The 23,201-nt window shown below is 40.6% G+C and overlaps 1 protein-coding gene across 1 annotated transcript in view; it reads left to right on the top strand.

Annotated features, from left to right (window-relative positions):
• SUSD5 (sushi domain containing 5) overlaps positions 1 to 21,322 on the top strand; it is a 37,657-nt gene extending 16,335 nt beyond the window's left edge. Inside the window, exons 3-5 of the mRNA XM_005143748.4 lie at positions 2,119 to 2,237; positions 8,676 to 8,864; positions 17,879 to 21,322. Coding sequence (XP_005143805.3) covers positions 2,119 to 2,237; positions 8,676 to 8,864; positions 17,879 to 19,161 — 1,591 coding nt within the window. The 3' untranslated portion in view covers positions 19,162 to 21,322. The remainder of the gene's footprint in view (positions 1 to 2,118; positions 2,238 to 8,675; positions 8,865 to 17,878) is intronic.
• The last annotated feature ends 1,879 nt before the right edge of the window (positions 21,323 to 23,201 follow it).

Genomic DNA, 23,201 nt, shown 5'->3' with positions numbered 1-23,201 from the left:
TAAAACTTGGGATAAAAAAGTAAGAAAAACTTGCTTTTCAGATACACAATTATACATGTGAGCTACGTATCCTGTTTTGGAGATGACCTGACTATACTAAAGATGCATCATCCACAGATAACTTTTTTAGCTTACTGGAGAAATGGTAAAGAAATTACAGTTCTTTGGAGAGAAACAAAATATATTGTGTAGAAATTTGAAGCATAAATCAGAAAATTCATAAGATTTTCAGAAGTGGGTCCCTTGATTGAGCACAGGAGGGAATGTGGGCTGATTTTCAGAGACCAGAATCACACGATGGCAACAATCTCTGTTAGTGTTTGTTTCTTACAAGAGACTGAAGTCCTCAGTAAACAACTACAGACAAAAGGCATGCAGTTTTATGTGTCAGTATGTGTCTACTCAGTGCTGCATAACTGATCCAAGTGCCTAAGTGAGTAACTGGCAAGATGGTTAGTAACTATTTGAAATGAGGCAAAACTGTTTCATTCCCTTAGGCTCTGTAAGACCTAGTGCAATGACACGAGAATATATACAAAAACTTTCTGCCTGATGGCCTGATTCTCCCAGTCATCTGAACTGATCAGATCAAGTCACTTTTGTCCAGGTGCCTGATTACTACTGGCTTAGAGGACTTGGGCTTTATATGCATTAAATTCTGAAAGGACTTAATTTTAAACCTGTATGGACAATATTGTTCTTCAATCAATCAACCCCAAAACAATCAAGGGGTGTTTTCCTTACAAAAGAAACATATGACTTGAAATCATAAAGGAACTTTCAGTAGGGGATGCCATCATGTTGTTTTCCAGAGCAGAAATGTGGTAGGAACCATTCTGGTACATATGCCTGACCACCATCATATGGCTTGTTTCATGTTGCTTTTGTTTGTTGACACTAAAAGAACATGAAAGTTGTGTATTTAACTGTTCAAAAGCTATCACATGCCAGAATGAAGATGGTCTGTACAGACATAATTCAGCCCACTTGTGTAAATCAGCTGTGACACAGTATTTAAGTACATGATCAAATACTGGGCTTCCACTGGATCTTTTCCACAGTCAGTGAATGAGCAACACTGATTTTATTCCCCAAACTGAGCGTGGAACCAACAGCAAAATTAGCTCAGCCATTGCACAATGCACAATGATAGATTTCTTCCACTGGAAGGATTCCTCTGCAGAAAGCATTTTTGTCTTGCTTTCACTAGAATAGCTGACCCTGCAATGCTTCTACAAACCTGCTGTCCACAAAGAAATAAACCCCACACCATTAATATCCAGCTGCAAAAATTTGGGCTGAATTTACTTTCCCAGCCTTTGTAACCTTCAGTGTAACAGTAAAAGCAGTGTTTTCTACAACAATCTGTCTTCTATTTGTTAGGTTTAAGCAGCCAGCACAGCTGAGAGAAGACATAATTACTAATCGCTTCCTTCACGTTTAGCATCTATGGAGTTGTAAAATGAAATACAGATCTATTACCTTTGTTCGAGCCTACAGAGGCCAGCAGGATGGATTAGGTATTGCTGAGTACCAAACCAGAACTAATGGGGTTTACACAAAGGTTGGAAATTACTGTCAAAAAAAATTAGCAGTTTTTCTTCCAAGAACTCAGGATGAATTTCCTGAGCTTGCCTGTGTTAGCTTTTGAGCAGTTCCATATGCAAACTTAATGGTCCTCTGATGTAAAATGTTAATGATTTATAATCTTCTGGATCAAATCTTTAGGGGATTGTTCATTTTTACCCAGGTGGCATTGGTGGCAATTTGTATTGCTGGAATGTGAGAGCAGAATGTGACCTAAAATACTCTGGGACTTCATCTGATGCTTCTAAGTATTAGACAATATAGAATCATAGAATATGATAAGATAAACACACTTCCTATTGCTTCCTATGCCTTGAACTGATCTCCAGCAGACGTTTTTCGAATTACTTCTAATTCTCCTTTAGTGTTTTCCATAGCTCTTCCCACACTCATGCCTTTTGTGACAACTCTTAAACAGTTCAGCTGAGGCTGAAGCCTGACTACTGTGATGAAAGATCTCCAAATGTCACCTGCATGTACAGCTCCAGAAGATTTCTGATTACTTTTTTTTCTTCTTCTTCTTTATTTTAGGACAATTATATGCAGAAAGACGGGCAGCAAACAGCAGAGCGTGAAAGCCATTGATGTTAAAATTGAAACCGGTCCCTTTGTGAATGACCATTATGATGCTTTTTGTGTAAAGGATGAAGGTCAGCACTGATATACTATTGAAATAATGCACAGTCATCGCTGTCTTGCAACATTAAAAGTTCTGCCTTAGATTCTTCTACTGCTGAGAAGCAAAGAGAGAATGTTAAGGATCTTTGTAGTCACCCACTAAGTGAGCCAACTGCTGCAAAGACACTGGTTGCAGAAAACAAACTGCATTATCATTTGTCTTTGCTGCAGTTTAGCAAGTTCAAACAGCACTACTGATCTGGAAGAACCCATTCTGGTGTTCACAGAACTTTATGGAAAGGAATGTATCTGGCAACAGAGATGCCTGAAGCATCTCCCATACTAAGCATGTAAATGAATGTAACTCAGAAAGCTGACTCCCAGCTGCAAAACACCACAGTGTTGCATACCTATCAGTATACAACATTTATATACAAATAACTTCATTGCCTTCATTTCAGTTTTGGTTTGTTTTTTTTCTGTTAACAAGTGTAGACCAGCCCACAAGGGACTCTGACATGTCATGGATGAGTCTGAAAACCAAGTTATTTCCAATTTACGTTGATGCTTAAACATTTCAATATTCAAATACCAGAACCAGCAAGCAAAGATGGGTTCTCAAGGCCAAAAGTTACTGGTAGGCAGGATTGCGTAAAGAAGTTTGGGAACCTCTGGAATAGAATGTTGTTGTTGGCAACAAAGTTTCATATTTCATTTCCAGGGAAAGCAGATGGCATTTACAGAGAAACAGTTAAGTTCACCACACAGGATGATGGTATTTTGGTAGTCAGTGGCAGCACTGGTAATGAAAATACAATTTAAGAGAAATGTGGCAGAGGTGATGCATTATGTGATGTGCATCCAGTCTTTCAAAAATGTCAGGGTTTGACCATCCTCTAAAGTAAACCCCGTGGTATCAACTCCAGGCTCCGTGCTGCTATGAGCGAAGCCAGCTCCATCACCCCATTGCTAGTGCTATCACACAAGCACCGTTGTGTTCTCTTCCATGCAGCTCCTCACATGTAGGAGCAGCTCCCTGTAAACATCTGCAGAACTCTCTCATTGTCCTCCTTCAAATATCTCTTTTGTCATCATCCCCCCCCCTTGAGAATAACCTTGCAGTGGGTGGGACAGCTGTGGGATGCTGAAATCATTGCTCCGGTTGCTATTGTCCCACTGTGCCCTTGTGTTCCCCTGTCTGTCTCCACCTGCTGCGTCTGAGCCTACACGTATATGCTGGATCTTGGGAAAGGAATTGTCTTTGCCCATTGCAATTGGTTACTGCTTGTGGCAGGGGAAAAATTGGATCATTTGCAAAGGAGAAACCATTTTGAACAACTTATTTTGCACAAGGCAGGAGTTTCCTGATGACAGAGTGAGATGACCATGACAGTGAGCTCCCCAAATGGTCCTTACACTGAAACATTTCTGATGACAGTAAAGTCTCCTCTGATTTGAATATATAAAAAACAGTGGATGCATCATCGATGTTTGAATAGAAAAGCTAAAGCAAAGTTGGGTGGCAGAGCCTAGACTGTAGCGGGTATGGAAAGAGTAAAATCCAGGAAGGAAACAGCTTTAACATGTAAGTGTAACACACAGGAACACAAGCCAGCACAAAGCAGTTGACTGAAAGAACATCCTCCACTTCAGGGATGCTGCTTGTAGTTTTAGGAAGTAAATATCCAGTAAGAAGCAGCAGCAGCAAACCCTGCATCACAGCCTCAGACAGCACATCTCCTTTGCTGTTTTATACATGTGATTAATGGGTGCATGTCTAACTTATGATCAAGTTGTGTCTTACTTGAAACCTCTCCAGTATGCTTTTTTCTTTTAGAAAAGAGGACATTGCTTTTAATTGATACAAATTCAATTATAACACACGTTCCTTACACTGAGACCTATGTCCCCATTCATAGTTACAGCAAGCCCTTTCATTTCTTCCATATTCATCCAACCAACAATCTGCAGTCCTATATGAAATCAATCCAGTTCTTTCTCCAGTATTCTTACCCTCCACCCTTCAGGGCACTCTCAGCTCCTTGCTGGGTTTGGGCATGGCTGGCTGGACTGAGGGCTGCATGTGCTGTGGCTGCCTTAAAGCTATGAACATGCTGCTATGTTCACCCGTGTGCAATGCTGCCTGCCTGGGCTCTGCTTGTGGGGACAGGTTAAGGGCTGAGTCCTACTTATGCCCATCTCAATGGAAAAGATGCCTAGCTGTGGCTCTTTCCTCTTTTAAACCCATCAAAATGAGCAGGCACTCAGCAGCTTTGCCTTGGTCAGACATGGCTGAGATCAGCCAAAGGCTCAGACAAACAGGCACGTTGAGGACAGACAGAGGGAACAGTCACATCAGTCTTCTTCAGAAACTGAGTTGATGATGGCAGCTCTTCTTAACTCTGTCTTGGAACAGTTCTTAGAGTTGTGCAAAAGGAGTCTTGAACTGCCATGAATTTTCTGGTACAAACCATCATAAAACTCCCTTCTTAGGCCTTGATATATAATTAATCGTTAATCAATTAACATTTACTGCATTAATGTGTTAATCAGCTAAACTGCTTAAGCATATGCCTCAATAGCCAAGACACTGGTCAGATGCTAGCAAGAGCTCTGGGTGTGCTTACAGAATCAGGCTTTTACAAATAAGGATGCCAAAGAGAGATACCTTTTTTGTGCTTCTGAAATGGATTTTGTTCTATACCCACAGATGAATCACAGCAGTCTTTGATGCTAAGAGTTATGTTTGACAGGGAACTGGTATCAAGAGTTATGTTTGACAGGGAAAGATGTAGCTGCAATGTTGCATGACTGCTGTGAGTATAGCCAGGGGTTTCACAGTTCAGACATTTGTCTTCTCAGTTTCTTGTAAACAGCTGTTTTGTGCAGACATCAGGATCAAGAAGACAATTCTATAGCAGCTCAAGATCTGCTGAGATCAGAAAGTTTCTCTCTTAGCCTTGAGTGCAAAAATTACCTAAAATACATTAGATTCTGCCTATTCTGAAAATTGAGTATCACCAAGTAAGTCAGATCTGGCACACAGAGTGTGTATTTGTTTTCTATCAAAGCTCATAAGAAAACGCCCTGAGGTATAAAAGAGATAAAGCAAGAAAAACAGAAAGCTGGAATTTTCCCTATGAATCTTCTTTTTTTGTAGGACCACATGCCATTCAACTTCATATGTGTATAATCCTCTTGGTTCCCTTTCTTCTATTGCTTTTAAAATGCAACAAAGGAAAGATCTCTTTGTTAATAGCTCCCACATTCTCCTGGCTCTTTCTTTCAGTGACCCACTGATATTTACAGGCAACAAGTAAGATCTCTATTCCATAAGGTTTTGATTTACTGCCACCATAGAAAAACTAAACAGGCAGTGACTTGTAGTGTGTAGAGTGCAAATGCAAATCAGACTTTGTTAAATGACTGCTGGCTCCAGTCACCCATCAAAGTTTGATGGCTTATGTACATACTTCAATTTGTCTTTTTCAGCAGTAAGGAAAGAAAGCACTGAGCACAGACTGTTGTTCCAAACAAGCCCATGCTTTGCCAGCTCCTGGTACAAAGGCTGCAGACAAAAACCTGAAGCCTGTCCACAGGAGTGGCTCAGTTTGATGAGCTGCTGTCCCAGTGTTACTGCTGTACCTGTACCAGAAAGAACAGGTCTGGCAACTGAGACTGCAGCAGGACAAGGAGCCATAAGATGCTGCAGCCCAGAAAATTCCTCTACATCTTGCACAGATGAGGAGAGCAGCAAAATGGATGCAGGAACTTCAGTATGTCTTTGCAGGGTACCAGCCTTCACTTCTGTTTGTCCAAGTTGTCACTCAATATGCTGTACAGCAATGATGAGACCTAACAAAGTCTCATATAAGAGAGTCAAAAGTTCCCCATAGAGTGTCCATCCATTAATATCTTTGAAATCTCTGCTTTTCTTTCTATCCACACATCAGTCAGATCTCTCTTTCAGTATCTCATAATTCTCTGATACCCCATCTGTTGCTAGCTTTTACAGTAAAGCTCCTTTCAGCTTTCTTCTTTCCTGGTAGGTTAAAATGTTCTTTCTGAAAGTGTTTGCTGTATTTAACTGATTTAACTGTTACTGTTCTGCTTCCTCTGGCCATACAATTAAGAAGCAGGGCTTTGCAGATAAGAATATCCTCTGACGTATAATTATCCTATGCAGCTTTGGGATCAAGACTTCCCTCAGAGCAGATACATGGCTTCCATTTCTACTGATGGAAGCAGCTACATAAATGAAGTATGCTCTACTATGAAACAGTATTTTTTTACTCCTTTCATCCACATCAATCTGTATTCATCCCACCAGTTCACAGGAAAGGCATTAGCTGCTAACTGCTCCTCACTTCCTTGGATGCCAAGCCTCCATAAGACTGTACATAAACTGCGCTTTGTGTAGCCTCAAGAGCTTGTTTTTTCTGTCAGTGTGTGTGTGTGTGCATAACTCCCACTAACTTCTGAAGGTGTTAGACAGTATATATATGTGTGTGTACATTAGGGAGAACAGACTTCAAAGCTTTGACTTCGGTAGCGTATCCTTTCAATTAGTGGCAGATGTTTTTCAGCATACCTGGCTGAGAAGTGGTCAGCACAAGACCTAGCAGACAATTTCCAAAAGCCTGATGCAAAAGGACTTTCACAGAGCAGGGATGTTTGTCGTAGGATTTTCATTTCACTACAAGGCAAACAACCAGCAACATAAATACATCGTATTTCCAAATAAACATGGATTTACCTATGCCTGGATCTGAAGTGAGCAGATGATGGGAAAAGCTGCAGCCGGGACTCACAAGAATCTTGCAGAGTGTCCCTGGGGCAAAAGCAGGAAAGCCTGAGCTTTTGTAGCGAGTAGATTGGAAAAAAGCTTTTCTGTCAAAACTACTGCCCATGGAAAACCCAGGACGTGAACTGGTGTCAATGGAAATGTTGTTTCTAACATCTTGTGCTGATGCTGTCTTAAAAGCAGACTTTAGTAAAGTAGCACCGGTGCTCTCTGAAGATGTTTCTCCTTCTGTGTGTTTAGAAGCATACTTTTGGAGATCATTTTTTCAGCTTCCAAGCAAAAGTCTTTCCAAGGAACATAATCGTTGCTTAGCCAACTAAGTAAATAGGTTTTTGTACCAAGGTCAACTGTTTCAACAGGAAAGATCAATGCTAGAACACAGGCTTGGCCCTAAGTTTCCTTAACCCATGTAATCACAAGAACTCCTGAGCTATTACCTATTAGCCTTTTCACTTTTGGTTGTTCTGTATCTGGACAAAAGCAGGGTTTGAATCTTCAGTTACGAACCACTGGGAAAAATCACAGATTTGAGAAAGAACACAGAAGTGTTTATTTGTACTAACACTGCACACTTCATCCATTGGGTTTTTAGTAAGATCATGTTCTTAGATTATAGGTTTTCTTGTTGTGGTTCTTCTGTAACCAAGAGATGCCTATTCCAAAAGAGACTGTAAAAAATCTGGAGGAAAGGGGGACAGGACAAACACCTCTTGAAAAGCACCTCTAAGAGAGAAACACCTTTAAGTGAAGAGAAACTCCAATGCTCAGAAGTTCTTTAGATCTTACTCACCTTTTTAACAATAGCCAAGATCGTTCACACCTGAAAAAAGGGTTAAAATCCAGTTTACACTGGGGTTAGCAGCTTTCTGTCTGCCTCCTCTCTGCACTTATTTAATGCAACAGAAAACTCAGATCAGTTGTTACTGTTTATAGCAAAATATTATCAAACACCTCATTAGATTTTATACCCTGAAATATTTAGCTCTTCATAATCTCACAGAGAGCAGAGCTGTGTTACCCCTGGCTGTTGCTGAAGAGCACAAGTCACCATTTATTGTAGGGTGTCTCTAACCTAAAATTGGGTAAATTTGAGCATCAGGGAAGAAACCTTTGATTTTGAGAAAGATTAGAAGGAACAGTCTGAAAACTGGCTGGTGACCACCTGGACTTTCCTTTCTGTGAAGACAGACTGGGTCATTGCTCAGCCTCTGCCTGTTTGCCACTTTAATTGTTTAAGACTTGTGCCAGTCTTAAACAATTCCATAAGCAATTCTGCAGTTAAGTAAAATGACTCGTGTCCAAACTTTTGCTTTCCAGTCCCAGAATACCCAAGCCTATTTTAGCCTTTGTAGAAGCAGGCAGAGAAGATAGCTGTACCTTAACATCCTGAGCTAACTTGCTGGAAACAAAGGCCCTTTAAGGTGCATTGTAGTTACACATCAGTAACATCACAGTTATCACATCACAGCTATAGCCTAACATATACCTACACAATTACAGCTGCAAACAGTTATGAAGGGGGATGAGGGCATGAATCAGATGAGATATATGTGTTCCATGGATATGTGTAAGTTTGTCCTTGGTGTAACTCTTTAGCACCGCTGTTAGCACTGCATTTAAAGACTTCTGCAAGGTCTCTACAACCTCATTTCTTTTTACCTTCCAGACAAGCCCTGCGGGGACCCACCATCCTTCCCCCACACCATCCTGCATGGCCACACTGGCTTTGAAATGGGGGACGAGCTGCTGTATGTTTGCGCCCAGGGGTACATCATGGGCAACAAGGAGACGGCGTTCACGCTGCTCTGCAATAGCTGCGGGGAGTGGTACGGGCAGGTTCAGGCCTGTGTCAAAGGTAAGCTCACCCAGCACATGGAGCATCCCTCCAGGAGGTCACAGCCTCCCATTGGCCCAACAGAGGTGGTTTCAGGCATACAGGTGTGCCTCTCCTGGGTGCATGAAGTCTCAGTGAAGCTCTTGGTGACTGCAGCATCAATGTCTTTTCCAGCCGTGCTGGCAGACATCTCTAGTAAACCACAAGAGAGAACAATGTAGTTATACTCAATATGTGCATAAAGTTCTTTTTTTCTGGGTAGCAGAAGCCACTGAAAGTAAAAAAAATCAGATTTTTTTATGCCATATTTATTTTATCTGCATCTGCTAACCCCATTTCAGGGATTCACTGAGTCTTATGCCAGGGTTAGCATTCAGCTCCTGCCTTCCAGTCCACCATCTTCCTTCTTTCCCCCCCACCCCATACCCTTTTTCTTTAGTACTGAACATAATTTTTATTACTAGAAAATATCCTTTGGGAAGATCCTTCACCTGTGTATTTAATATCAGAATCAGCCCCTTTCTGGAGATCAGTTGTCTATAACCTTGTGTGTGCTCATTCTACTACTGGATGAGGTTTATAACTTTCCTATGTACTTACTTAGTTTACTGAAGGTAAGGGATTCCTACTGATGGTACAAGAAATGCCAGAGGTATTTTCTTCAGAGCAGTTCAAAAGCTGCTCCCTGGCAGCATGAGAGAGCCAAAGACATTGCTCACCAGATAGAGTGCACAATGCAGGTTTTGTCTATCTTCTGCTATGTTTATTTTCACATGAAGCCACAGAGTTGCTACAGAGCAGGCTGCTGAACTGAAACTTGGTGTTTGCTCTCACCTTTGGGAACCTAGAGCAAGAACAGAGAAAAGTCAGTGTCTTTTTGTAGGCATGCACATAATAAACATCTTTCCTTACCATAGACATGCTATCCATGATTTTAGCACCCACTCACTACCCGTACATCTTTATGTGATGGAGCACACTGAGGCCCCTGAGATAGCATCCTCCTTACAGAAAAGACAAGATGCCACAGTAGTACTGTAGCCCCATGAAGACAGTGGTCAATACTTCTCAAGGGCACAGCAGACCCATATGCAACTCCTCCTGCTTCTTTATATCTTCTAGGTTGAGTTGAGCTGCCCATCCTTTAGGTGTTCTTGAATGTTTATTTGGGATGCAAAATAGGTAAGACAAGAGCTGCCCATCTTTTAAGCCCCTGACTTTTTCTGCTGGCTTCTAAGAAGCAAGTTTGGCTGATCTGAGTTTTTGCTAGCTGTTTCCTCCTAGTTGCTTCAGTATTTTTGAGCTTCTGGCCATACACATATGGTAAATACCACTCCCTTTTGGTAGGTTAGGAAAATTAGAGCTCTGTGTAAGTTAAGAGAGCTGCCTGTGCTACAGAAGCCTGTGACAGTAGCAGAAACACTTGGGTTAGAGCTAAGCAGCTAGATGAAAAAGTTAAATATAAAGAAAAAGCAAGTATTCTCCTTTAATTTGCCCCAGTAGAAAGGCAAGTTTGTATCTTGTACCATGCTTGCAGAAGTTTTGTCTACAAACACAACAGCAGCTGCCCAGATATTTACTCCATTAAAAGGAATGAAAGCAGATTTTCTTACAAGGAATCAGGCTTTGACTGAAAGAACCCCAAACAAACAAGAACATAATGTAAAAGCTATGGGAAGCTACAATAGTGACATTTCCTGGATTTAAACCTTCAAGAAAATCCACTTTTATGTTGCTTCAATTGTGCAATGATCTGAAGTTTCCCTTTGTTTAAACATAAGCTAAATAGTACCATGAGTTCAGACATGGATGCAATCTGAATTCTGCTTTCTCATTCTCTTTCTCATGTAACCCTCTTCTATGCATAAGGCTCACACTCTTTCCAATATTCAAGAACAGTCATCAGAGTATGTTATGGTGGGGTTTTTTCCAGAGAGATATCACACCTTTAAGATGATATTTTTGGCAAAGCAGCTTAATCTTCAGCAAAGGAATGGGCAGCTGTCTGGTAGCTGAGCTATCTATATGGGCTCGAGTTAGCATATCTATTTCAGAGCCTATGTATTCCTTAATGCCCAGGGGCTTACAAGGAGTTATTTTTACTCATGAATATATACCAGCAGGCAGTGCATAATCATGAGAAAAGGTCAAACTTGTTCTTGGTAGAAACGGGTCATGTCTGTACCAGAGAACCAGATATTCAAACCCATCAAAATGGTATAGAGATATGAAATAAAAACAAATAAATTCCAACATCTCTTTGAACTATTTCATCTTCCAGAACTGTTCTTACAAACAGCAGTTCAGATGATTAAGTGAAATACTGCAGGGAGTGAAGGAGGAGCATGAAGGGAGAGAAGGAAAAGAGTATCTACATCTGATAACGCAGTGGGTCTGAATCTCCTATAATCTGCACCAAACTGGTACTTCTTTTTCCTTCACTGAGGTTAGTGAAAATGCTGACTTTATCACACACAGAAATAAAACTGTACGACACCAAAATAAGGAAGGGAAAGAATCAGGCTATTTAAGTTGTGTGTGTTTCACTGTTTTCCCTGGATAAATAGTCTATTTCCCCTGTTTTGCCTAAGCCTTTCACACAGCCGCAGGGGAGAGGATAATATTTTTAGAAGAAATAGGGAAATGTGGCTGTAAAATCACAAACATCAACACTGGAACTTGGGAGCAGATGTAATATTGTGGATTATGAATTTTCTTTCTGGATTATTCAAATGTAGACTTCATGCCGAGGGGCTTCCTTTGGTTAATGTTTCTCAGACACTTTAAAGATAATAGTGAGATAGAAACCACAATATGTGTTCAATTAATAATTAGCTATTTGAGCCTCTTGATCATGATTCTTTAAGAAAGGTTTTACAGAAGACTGACATGTGTGATACCAGGTTTCATTACTTTTAAAAAAGTAAGAATTCAGGGGAAAAGAACCAAAAAGAGAGTTTAATTAAAATAAACCTGACTTACAGTTAACAGTTATTTTAGGGTCGCAGGAGAAAGGAGAGTAACTACCACTTAAGTACTTCAGAAGTCAACACACAGAGAAACTTCCCTATTACGACAGCCAATGACAGGACAATTTATATCCCTGTTGGCAGGGTGGGCCATTTCTGTCCTAAACTGGCTGACATCAGAAGGAAAATGGTGACAAAGCCACTTTAAGGAATATTTAAGTACTATGTTTAGAGGCTGGTAAGGTGATACAGATAGCTTGTCCTGCATCTGCACCAGGTGAGCAACTGGAAATGTGGTCTCATGCCAACACAATTGGACTGGGGGAGAAAACCCCTGCCACAGGACTAAAAGAACAAGTCCTGTTCCTACATCTTGCACTGCCTCTGAGATGGGGCATGTCACTATATTGCTCTCTGCTGCTTACTCCATCTCATCCATGAAAGAGTGACAGTGTTTATCCAGCTTCGTGAAGTTGCCTGAGATTTGCAGACATTACAGATGTGTATCACTGTACTACTTGGTAACTGCCACATTATAATGCACAGCTTTCCAAGCAACATATCAGACTAAACAGCAATAATTGGGCTTTTCTCTTCTTTGTGTAAAAGCATGAGGCCTGCACTACATTCCCAGTTGCTTACATGGAGCAAATACAGTGTCAAAGAACTATCATCATAGCAGTGTCTAAATGTAGCACTTACATGTTCTTTGAATTAGCTTTATGATCATATTTCCTCTCTGTTTTGATCCAGTTAGAAGAGATACAGCCCATTCCAGCACTCAGGATATACGTGTACAACCATACAGTTGGTAAATCTGTAAATTAAATGAAAACATACATTATGCAGCAATACGCATATAACCCAAAATATGTGGCAAAACCTGGCTGTGGGCTTAACTGATTATATTAAGTGGATTCTGGATACAGTAAAGTATGTAAGAAATTAAGGAAACAGCACATTACAAATGGCTTTACTGTGCATTGCACACACCAGGCAATGGATGGTAATTTTTAATCAAGATGCTTTTTAAGGAAAAAAGTGGTTCTGTACAGTTAGTCTTTCCTGCAGTTTCTGGTCATGAAAAGATGCTGTGTTCTAGCTGAAAACACAGGGATATTCAACCCAACAAAGCAACCTTAAGCAGAGAACACGGAAATAGATGGGTTTTGCAGTTTATTTTCTGTGGAAAGAACATATTTGTTTCACAAAATACATTCTGAAGATGGGCACTGTAGTAAGGTCTGAAAGCAGATGTAGACATGTCATGCTGTGGCTGTCCTGCAGGCACAGAGACCAAAGTGACCATTGCTAAATGACATCTGTGCTTTGTTTTTGTCTTTCCCAAAATGAACCATAGGTTCAGTATCAGAAGCATTAATACGAACATTTCGGTAGGGGAGGCAGGGGTGTATTACATTAGGCTGCATCCTTAAGAGTTTGCTTCTTCAAAGAGAAGGTGGATTAGGTGGCTGGGAAATCATGTCATTGCTCTAAAACTGGCTAAGAGGAATGTCTCATATTTCTCCTTCTCCCTTGGCTGTTTCGGGTTTTTCCAGCTATAAGCTTGTGGCAGGAGAGGTCATATCTGCTGCACACCTAAAGAATCTCTCCAGTGTCAACACTCGGATAATTGCTCAGTGTGTTCAGAGCTGGTCTGACTTCCACACTGAGCACCAGACTTCTGATACCAGTGTGAGGAGGATTCAGCTGACTTTGACCACCTCTGAAAGTTTCATCTGCAGCCCCCAGTCTTCTTGCCTGGTTCAGCTATTCTCATTACTTCAAACATCGCTTTCTGAATCCTCAGGAATAGTGTTGATTCACATTCATGTGCTCTGTAAGCATGACCAGCCAGCACCACTTAGTTCTTTTCCTTCTATTTTTTTTAATGGGCAGAGTAAAGCAAAATGTCTCTGCCTTGTGATCTTATTTAGGGCTGTTTTGTTTTGTTTTCATCTGGGAGTGCAAAGGAAAAGTTGTGACAGACAAAATCAGAACAAAATATGTCCATGACTTGTCAAAACAACTGTTACAACAAACTTCAGTTCTTTTTTCAGGTCTGTCACTGGGTGGTTGTATTAGATTAATGGGAGGTATTGATCAGGCATGCACTGATTCTGCCAAATGGAATTACTTTTAAAAATGATGATGGGTTATTTATTTACATTAGCAGGCTTTCTGCTACAGTAAGAAGTCATCCTTCTTGCAGCTGCTGCAAAAGACTAAAGGCAAAACAATTTCTGTCTAGCGTACCCTGGCTGGTTTGAGAGAAGTGGGATCCAAGTCAAATGGATAATCAAGATGCTCTAGTTTACAACTCTGGTCTTAGGCAAATTGGTCTACATGCTCTTTTCCTTCCTACCCTTTCAGACACATGTCCTCTTGTTAATGTTCACTGTAACTACTTTGAGATTCTTAGAATAAAGCTGGGTTTATACAGTAGAAATGTTTATGATGATGGTCTACATAGAATCAAGTTTCAATTTCCTGTAGTCCAAAAATACATCCTCAAAATATGCAGTGCACTTTATGGTTGTCCAAAATAGCAACACTCAAAATACAGCTGGGATGCCAATATGCTATCTAGAAGAAAAATTAAACTCATCCTAGAGTGTGGAAAACCAGGTTTTCTTTGGTTTGCCTGTGTCTATGTTTGGTTACTGTTTTCACATGAGGATCAAAAGTAGGAGATGAAAGCTCTTTAAGGACTGGATGCTTCCCAGAAAAGACAAGGCTAAATGAAAAGGGTATTACCTTTAATTGAGTTTCACATCTTCAGTATTGTGCCATTTCAGCTTGTGTTCCTGTAAAATGTTCATTTCAGCCTCAGTAATCCCTCAGACAGTGAATCAAAACTCCCTGATCCTTGAGTCTGCCAGAAGAGAGTAGGGGTAAAATGTAACAACAACCAAATATAGGAAGATTTTGGTCTTGGACTAACTTATTTCAGTGCTGGCTCTTCTTAAAAACAGACCTGCCTGGATAGGAAAGAAGATGCAACCACTTTAGACCAGTTGCTAGCAGTTTAAAAAACTGTACAAATATAAATACAGATTACAACTATGTGCATAAGAGGTGGAGCCAAATCTACTTTGGTTGTGGCTCTTCAGTACTGAGACCAAAACTCAGGGAGCTGGAAAGCTCAGGTAAGTGCTGAGGAAGTGAGCAAAAAGAAGTGCAAAAGTTGTGCAATTTGTTCTGGAAAATCAAGCTCATGGCTGACTTCAAAAATTGTCATGGTAACACAAAATCACTAAATACGAAGCCCAGGCCTCATTTGAAGGTCTGAGGCCCAGAAGAAAGAATAGAGTATTATTACTGTGTAAGTCAATTCAGGATCACATAAATCAAAGCTTCAGACTCAGGGGGTCTGTATTTCCTTTGATGGTTAGAAAGCTCAATAGTTGCTTTCATTCTGCCATCCCATACACAAACATTAGTTATGTTGATAGTCTTTGCTATAAACTATACAAATACAGGAGACTGCATATGAAAATACATTATAGCAGCTTTACAACTTGGGCCACAATCTGATTGTCAGAAGGAACAAGACTCCCTTATGCAGTGACAAGCAGTGCATAATGAGCTCCAATCTCAGGCTCTCTTTAGACTACAATGGGCTTTTTCTTTTCTCAGCTGAACATTAAGAAAGCACCAATTCATTTCTATACATGCAGGATCAGGCCCAAAGACAGCAGGTTTGATGGAGACTTGATTGATGGTTCAGCAAACACTTAATATGTTCTGATAGACTGCGGACTTGTGCTTTCCTAGAAGCACATTCTCTTTCCTGATGTGCCTCCATAGGACTTCCATCTGAAGGGCTGAAAGCACATGGCAAGTGAAGCACTAAAGGGAAAGAGCTTCAAATTCTATAAAAACCATATTACTACAGTTATTAACCATTCACCAATGATCCATACTGGTAAATAAGATGTATACTAGCTGCTCATCCACACTGCTAACTAGAAGCATACATCTGGAGGACACAACCCAAACATATGAATGCAATTTTTGTTCATGGACATGTGTGCATGTACTAGAATGCCATAACATAAAAATCAATGTTTCATTCTCAGCTGGACTGTTGTAGTCTGAAAAGTAAATGAGCAGCAAAAATAGAGGTACAGGTGAAGACAGACATGGTCAAAGATTCATCTCAGAAAAGGAAACAATAACCATCACAGTTGGTAAACAGTGAGTTCTCACATTACGATGTTCCAGTGCACATATCCTATAGGCTGTCCTGGAAGACACTGGACTTCAGTGAAGCAGGCATGACAGACAGCAGCTTTTAGCGAAAGCCTGGCTGGTAAGAGGACAAACTGGCTTGAAGCACCATTTCCATGCAAAGAGCGTGCCAGGTAGAAAAATTCTTTAGTGAAAATGAGACAAGTGACAAAGTGAGACTAGCGTTTGATGGCTATTATAAGTGCTACATAGTGATGGCCAGTGCCACACAGAGCTTTATAAATATGCTGCTAAAATGTTTTGGTATTCAGAGGGACCCTCCAGTCATTAATAAAAGCCTGAAATAATGTTGGAAAACATTTTAGGATGAATTAGAAAAGTGAGAGTCCTACCAGGAAGGTTTCCCTTCTGAGAGATGGATTCCCCTGTCTGTTAAGCTGTTTTTGCACCAGATTAAGGTGTTTTTGTGCTTTGGAAAGGATGGAGAGGATCTAGAGGATTACACAAGCAGGTAAGGACAGCAGAACCAGGCAGGAGAGGAGTCTGCTGTTGGCACTGTTGTATCTTGCACAGGTTTCACCCTACACCCATGCTGTGAGGTGAGAGGACCTACTGAGAACATCCCGTTCTCCAACATGATAGCTTTCACAGAGGTACTAACTCACACATTTTGGTTTCCTCAGCATAACTGCTTTGGTTTCTGGTAGACCCGGATGCTATTCCAAGAAAAATACCTTTTGCTAATACTCATTCTATTCTGGCACCTGGCTTAAGCTGTTCTGGCAAAAAGTAAGCTGGTGTGAGCTGTATCACTACTGAGTGGTTTTGGTCAGACAGGTTTGACAATATTTCTAATCTTTCTCAAGAGTAGACCAAATGTGGCTCTGCCAGAAGTCTGGGAAGCAGTCTCCAAGGAGAATGTGACTCATTCGGAAACTGAGGTGGGCCCCAGATGAAAATGTGATTCAAAGTTGGTGGAGTGTAAAAAGGCAAAAAAAGATAAGGCTTTATGAATGCAATGATTTGTAATACAGCTTTGCCTATTCATTTCTTGTTTCCCATGTCATGCCCGGTCTATTGCTTCACCATCTTCATGAAAGGTTAAACACTCTCTTAAGAAGAAAAATTCTCACCATGATTCATTTGTTTTATTTTCCACATCCTAAGGCACTATTTTCTAGGGCTTGTAATGCCAGCATAAATCTCCACAATTACATCAACCTTCTATGGAGTAAAACTTGTGTGAGCTGAAAATCAACCACCCTGTCTGGTTTGGAAAATTCTTCATTGAGCTAAAGTCTTTTAGAGGAGTGAAAGAAATATAAATTATAATGCATTATTTCATTCAAATTCAAACCTTCAGTTTCACGCTCTGAATTAAGTCTATTTTGCTATGAGTGATTAAGTCTGCTGAGGCATGGGGAGTATTTCTAAATCAAACTCAAACTTTGAGATTAATCTGCCTCCCTGTTGCATTCAGGTTTTTGGGGGTTTTGCCAATTTGGTTTGGGGGCTTTTTTCCTCCTCTTTCCTTTTTGGTAACATTAAGTTTCTTAAAATTTGAAGCTGAGAATTGACTGCAGATGGTGTTATCTTGATCCCTAAGTGTAAGGCTTTAAATGTTGGAGTTTTCTATCCTTGCAGTCATGGGTGCACCTTCTTTCCTTCAGATAAAGATAAGCAAAACTCAGTATCAGCTTTGGTGGTGGGGTCTTCCTTGAACAGCTCTGAAGAGCTCACATGGAATGAAAACTACTATCTAGAAGTCACTCCTCACTGCACCTTTCTTCTTGGCTTCTTGTAACGAATGAGCCCAGTGCTCTTCTGGAGAAATTAAGTGTTGTCTTTTGTGTTGGATTTTAATGTTTCTAGATGAAACCGAGGCACACATTGACTACGAAGATAACTTTCCTGATGACAGATCAATACCTGTTGTTGAGAATGGACACATCAATGGCAAAGAGGAAATGGAGCAGGAGCAAGAACAGCTTTCCTTCAGTAAAAGTTCAGAGGAAAGAAGAATTGGAAGTACCAAAGGTGTTACTCAGGACACAGACACTTCTGAAAGAGGAAGCAGGGCATCAACTGAATCTCCTGTGTCACTCCTAAGCCAAAAACACTTGTTTTGGTTTCCATCAGAGGCTTTCAGTGAGCCTGAATCAGAGAAAGAGACAGATGATTCCACTAAAGCGGAGCTTTCTGAAGGTGATAACCACATTGGAGTGAAGGCACCCTATGATGAACCTGGTGCCAAAATGTTTTATGACAGTGAGGATTTCCCCATTGGACCCATTCTCACAACTAATGATACAAAGGCAGAGATAGATGCAGTTGCCATCACTGATGAATCATGGTTAGATGGCTATCCAGTAACGCAAGAAGTGGTAGAGGATGATGAAGAGGAAGGGGATAAAGTTGATGGTTCAATGGGAACTGAAGATGATGTTGTCCTCACAACTGAGCAACCAAATCATGCTGATGTAAGAAAATCAGACAATGGTGGCCCAGCTCCAGAGGAAGGTTTAACACAGATTGCGGCAGCAACAACAAAAGCAGATGATGAAGGGACCAAAGAGACACCAGTGCTACTTACATCAGTAAGTGGTCTGGAGAACTTAAGCACAAGCAGAGGTTATGATGATACTGCATGGGACCACCCAACTGCATCTCTGGAAACTGTGACTCAGGAGCCTAGTACAACAATGCTGTTTGACATGACCAGCTTAAAAACATCCACGTCAGAAACCTCTGTGATGGTCAGCCCCTCTGATCACACTCCATACGCAGAACCAAAAGATACAACCACCTACCCTGTACAAATAGCAACCACTGCACCAGCTCCAGATATCATTACTGGCACATCATCCCAGGAATTAGCTGAGGAGGAAAATCTCACTCAGGACCTCGGAGAACAGCCTGTCCCCACTTCTGATCCATGTGAGGAAGAGGACTGTCCCAGGTCCAGTAAAGGTGCTATCATAGCAGTAATTGTGATTCTTCTCTGTTTGTTACTGGTTGCAGCTGTACTGGCCGTGTGGTTCTTCAAAAAACGGCAGCAAAAAAATTCTGTCTATAAACTGAATGGAAGGTGTCAACCCAGGCATCACTGCTACCACCACTACCACCACCAGCACATCGAAATGCAGAAAGTCTAACCAGGGGCCTTTGGGCAGAGATGCTAGAAACTGGAGGGAAAACATACTGATGCTAGAAGGATCACACGACTCATGGATGCTAAAATCCAGCAGTGCAGAAAAGAATGCTAAGAGAACAAAGAAGACAGAAAAGATTTCATCCTTTTGAAATCACAGTTTAACACATTCAGTCTTTCGAGAGCTAAAGAATCTGTATGGTTTTATTACAGGAGTCTTCTGGAGGTATCAACAGGACACCGTGTGCTTGGTAGTACATCTACAGTTTGTTCCGCTTTTACATTTTGCTCCTATTAATAATAAATTAATTGATTAATTTCTGTGTTACCTGGTTATAATGTAATGGCAGGGCTGGTCAGGCCTTCTTGGTCTATTCTCAGTGGAAGAAGGAAAGAAAGAGAGAAGGAGAAAGACGTTTTTGGAGCAACCACACATTTGGTGTTGTTCCTTTTTTAGAACCTGCCCAACCTGGTCAGGATAAAAAACCATAACAAATTATTACCTGATGTGTCTTAAAATGAAAAACTATTTGCTACCGTACTTTAAAGGATAGTCCTGCAATGATGACTAAGGTACTTTTCTTCAGTGTTGTGAACTTAACAAGCCACAAGTGTTGGATCATCACGCTAGTTTTCTGGAAGGTGTTATTTTAGCCTTAGTGAAGAAGTACCATTCTTATACTAATCTTTTTATAGACATCATGATGTCTCCCTGGAACTCAGAGAAGGCAGTAAGTGCCATTCTTCCTCGAGTATCAGCAGGAATTAGAGCACCTTTGATTCCAGGTGTTATAACGAATAGCCTCTTATTACAGAGCCAAACAGTGACGAAGCACTTTCCAGGGACACCCTATATAAAGTCGGCTGCTTTTCTGAACACAATACTGACTGACCAGGATACTGAACTCACAGCTGGGTGTACCTCTGGCAACTGAAGCCATGCAGAATACTTCTGCCACATGAACTCTGTGGAAGGACTGATTTTCTCCATCCTGCTCTTACATCAGCTGGAAGGGTGCCTGGGGTGGACAGTGGCTGTGGGAGATGGGTATCCATTTTGAATGCTGCTTGTTGTGGTTTTAAAGATAAAGCAAACCTGGGAAAGAGAAATTGCATCCAGTTAATAAATGCAAACACTCGACTTCTAGACTGGGCGTTGGTGTAAAAACCCAGAGGCTTTTCCAACAGCATGTTCCATTTCCAAGAGTCCTGAAAATAAACAGTGTGAGAGAAGAGGATGTTTTCTAGAATCCCTTAACATAGTTCTGGTGAGTTTAGTATGAAATGCTCTTCCTTACGTTTCTGAATGAACAGGAGAAAGACTGGTAACTGAATAACCTGCAGGTCAGAAATAAATTCATCTGCCACTCTATTGCTCAGCCTTAGCCAAAATATGCCAGTAATTCAACACACCAAAATACTGGAGTAAGAAAAGATGACTGGGGGGAGTTGACCTGTGCAGCCTTGAGTCAGAGTGGTAACCATCCTTAACTCCATGGAAGGTAGACTTTATGAAGTGGAGTGCAGAATTGGGCCCGTCTTACACCCAGCCATCAATCTCAGTGCTGATAAGGAAAACAGAGCATTTTTAGATGATGGCCATATGGAGAATTTGACCTCAGAGTGGTATGAGTGGCAATAGCCACAGTAAATAAAGGACAGAAACTGTACAAATCTGTAAATATTGTGTTCTCTGCCATATGCATGACTTTATGATTTTAATGCATTCTAGACTATGAAATAACCTAGGAATTCTGTTGTAAACTATTTTTTAATGCAGTAACATTTAAATAAATCCAAAAAAACAGTGGATTTCGCACTATGCAACTTTATAGAGACTAACTGAACTAAAACATACCACCTGTAATCTTATAGGAACATGCTGGAAAAGAAACCTGGGGACAGCCATTACAAATACTGTTTAATAGAAAGATACAAGTATGTGTTACAGCTCTGCGTAGCATCATTCAAAATGAAAAGTCAATACTCTTTGGCTCAAGAACTGAACATGTGAAAATGAGGCTCAAAATAGAATTAAACCCACAAATTGCACAAGGACCTTATTTGAGGCTTAGAAATAATTGTTATTCACGAACCAGCAGAAAATGTACGTTAATATAATGCTTTGGAGGTATTTAAATAAAGATCAAGGTACAAAAAAGGGAAAGTAAGCATTTGTGTATCTTGTGTTCTTGTGAAAATCATCCAGTTTGCCTGCATGTTTATGAAAACAGGTCTGTCATTTGGATAAGTCTTGTAGGAGACAGTTTAAGACATAGCTGAAAAGTGTTTCTCTTAGGCTGCCAGGCTGGTTCTGTTTCAGAATACCATCTACCCACTTCTGCAGCAGCATCTGTTTGTACTCACGGTTTTCACTTTACCAGAATGATTCAGGGAGTTTGGGGAAACTAATAAACAGATGGGGGTAAACAGCCCACAAATGATACATTTGACTTAGATCTCCTTTTGTGTGTGAAACTTGGCTAGTCAAGGACAGTAGGGATGGTGAACGGTATAGTACAGTAAAATCTGAAGATGGTAAGGTCAAAATACAGTAGGGGATGAGTCACTTATTACAGTAATTACGAGCTGAAAGTGCCAGCTATGGTTTGAAATTAAATAAGACCCCATTTCATACAGATCACACACGGTTTGCTGTGTCTGGGAAGAGCCTTGCATAGGTTTGTTGCTGGGCAGGCTGAGAATTCACTGTAACACTGAAGCTATTTGCAGTGTTTGGGGATTCAAGCCTTTGCAGCCAATAGGTGTTCACCCCCCTTTGTAAAGAAACTGTGGGATCATGGATTTTATTCCATGTAAATTCTTGGGCCGAAATACCCTCAGTTTCTGTGCTTGCCCTTGAATTTGCCAGGTAGATGATAATATAGGGTTTATTGTGCTGTGCTGCCTTATTGCATACTTTACCTCAAAAGCTGTTATGTTGGGGATTTGTTGCCATGGGCATCGAAGCCAGCATAGATTAATTTTTTTTCTTCAATGGAAAGAATTTACTTTTTGTAGATCCAACAATTTGCAATGCACTGATACAACATAATACATCACTGTGAAAGATCAAAAAAGGACCACTGGAAAAATCACTTGTGACAAAAAATGAGTTGGAACTGTAAGGCTACAGGGGTTACCACTACAGGGTTACCACTAGCTCAGGCTAATGCTTAAATGTTTAATCCCTTAGAATAAATAAGATAGTAAGATTTCAGATAGTAAGAAGGGGGTAAAGGCAGAAACCCCCAAATTTTTTCTTCAAAGCTAGTAGCCACATGAAGTTACACTTGAAAGTAAGCAAGTTCCATTCCTTTGCAAAAGGATTCATCAGTGAAAAAGTTACTCCATGCTGCTTAAAAGGCCTACTCATGATGTACACCAAAGGGAAGAAAAAAGTTAAAAACAATCAAAGAAAACTCAACTTTTAAAGTTTTTCTACAGATAAGGTTTGCATTTATAAACTTAGAACTTCAAAACTTTCTACAGAAGGTAGTTTCCATAGCTCAGTGGTACTCTAAGGAGAGGGAAGAGGGGAGGGAGGAGGGATGGGTGTCTAAACCACGGAGTATTTCCTTGCCAAAAATAAATAAATAAAGAAGTATCTATTTAATATTTTTCCTAGGCACTGGAAAGGACTTAGGACACAAACCCCTGATTTGCTGGGGTGTGCAACCCAACTTGCTATGGCTGTTTCTTACTTACCTTCTTTATTTCATATAGCTTAAACTCTCCACACTAGGTCATTCAGGTCTTGAGTCACCAGAAAAAAGAAGTCGCTGTTTAAAGCATGGCAGACAACCAAAAGTTCAGACAGCTGCAATGAAGGATTAGTTGTGGCTTTTTCTCACTGCCTTGCTACAAACTGCATCACAGCTCTATGTTCAAACATTATTAAATGGGAATGTTTTCTCTGGCACTGACTACTTCTCCCCACAGTTTAAGTATTGAATTTTTTTAACTGAAGTAGCTTTGGTTTACAGCTCACATTAGAACTTAAAAACATATTTCCATAGTAGCAGGCATATGCAGGCAACTGTT

The sequence above is a fragment of the Melopsittacus undulatus genome, chromosome 1, assembly GCF_012275295.1.
Source record: "Melopsittacus undulatus isolate bMelUnd1 chromosome 1, bMelUnd1.mat.Z, whole genome shotgun sequence".
Classification (NCBI taxonomy): domain Eukaryota; kingdom Metazoa; phylum Chordata; class Aves; order Psittaciformes; family Psittaculidae; genus Melopsittacus; species Melopsittacus undulatus.
This window is presented reverse-complemented; position numbering and strand designations above follow the sequence as displayed.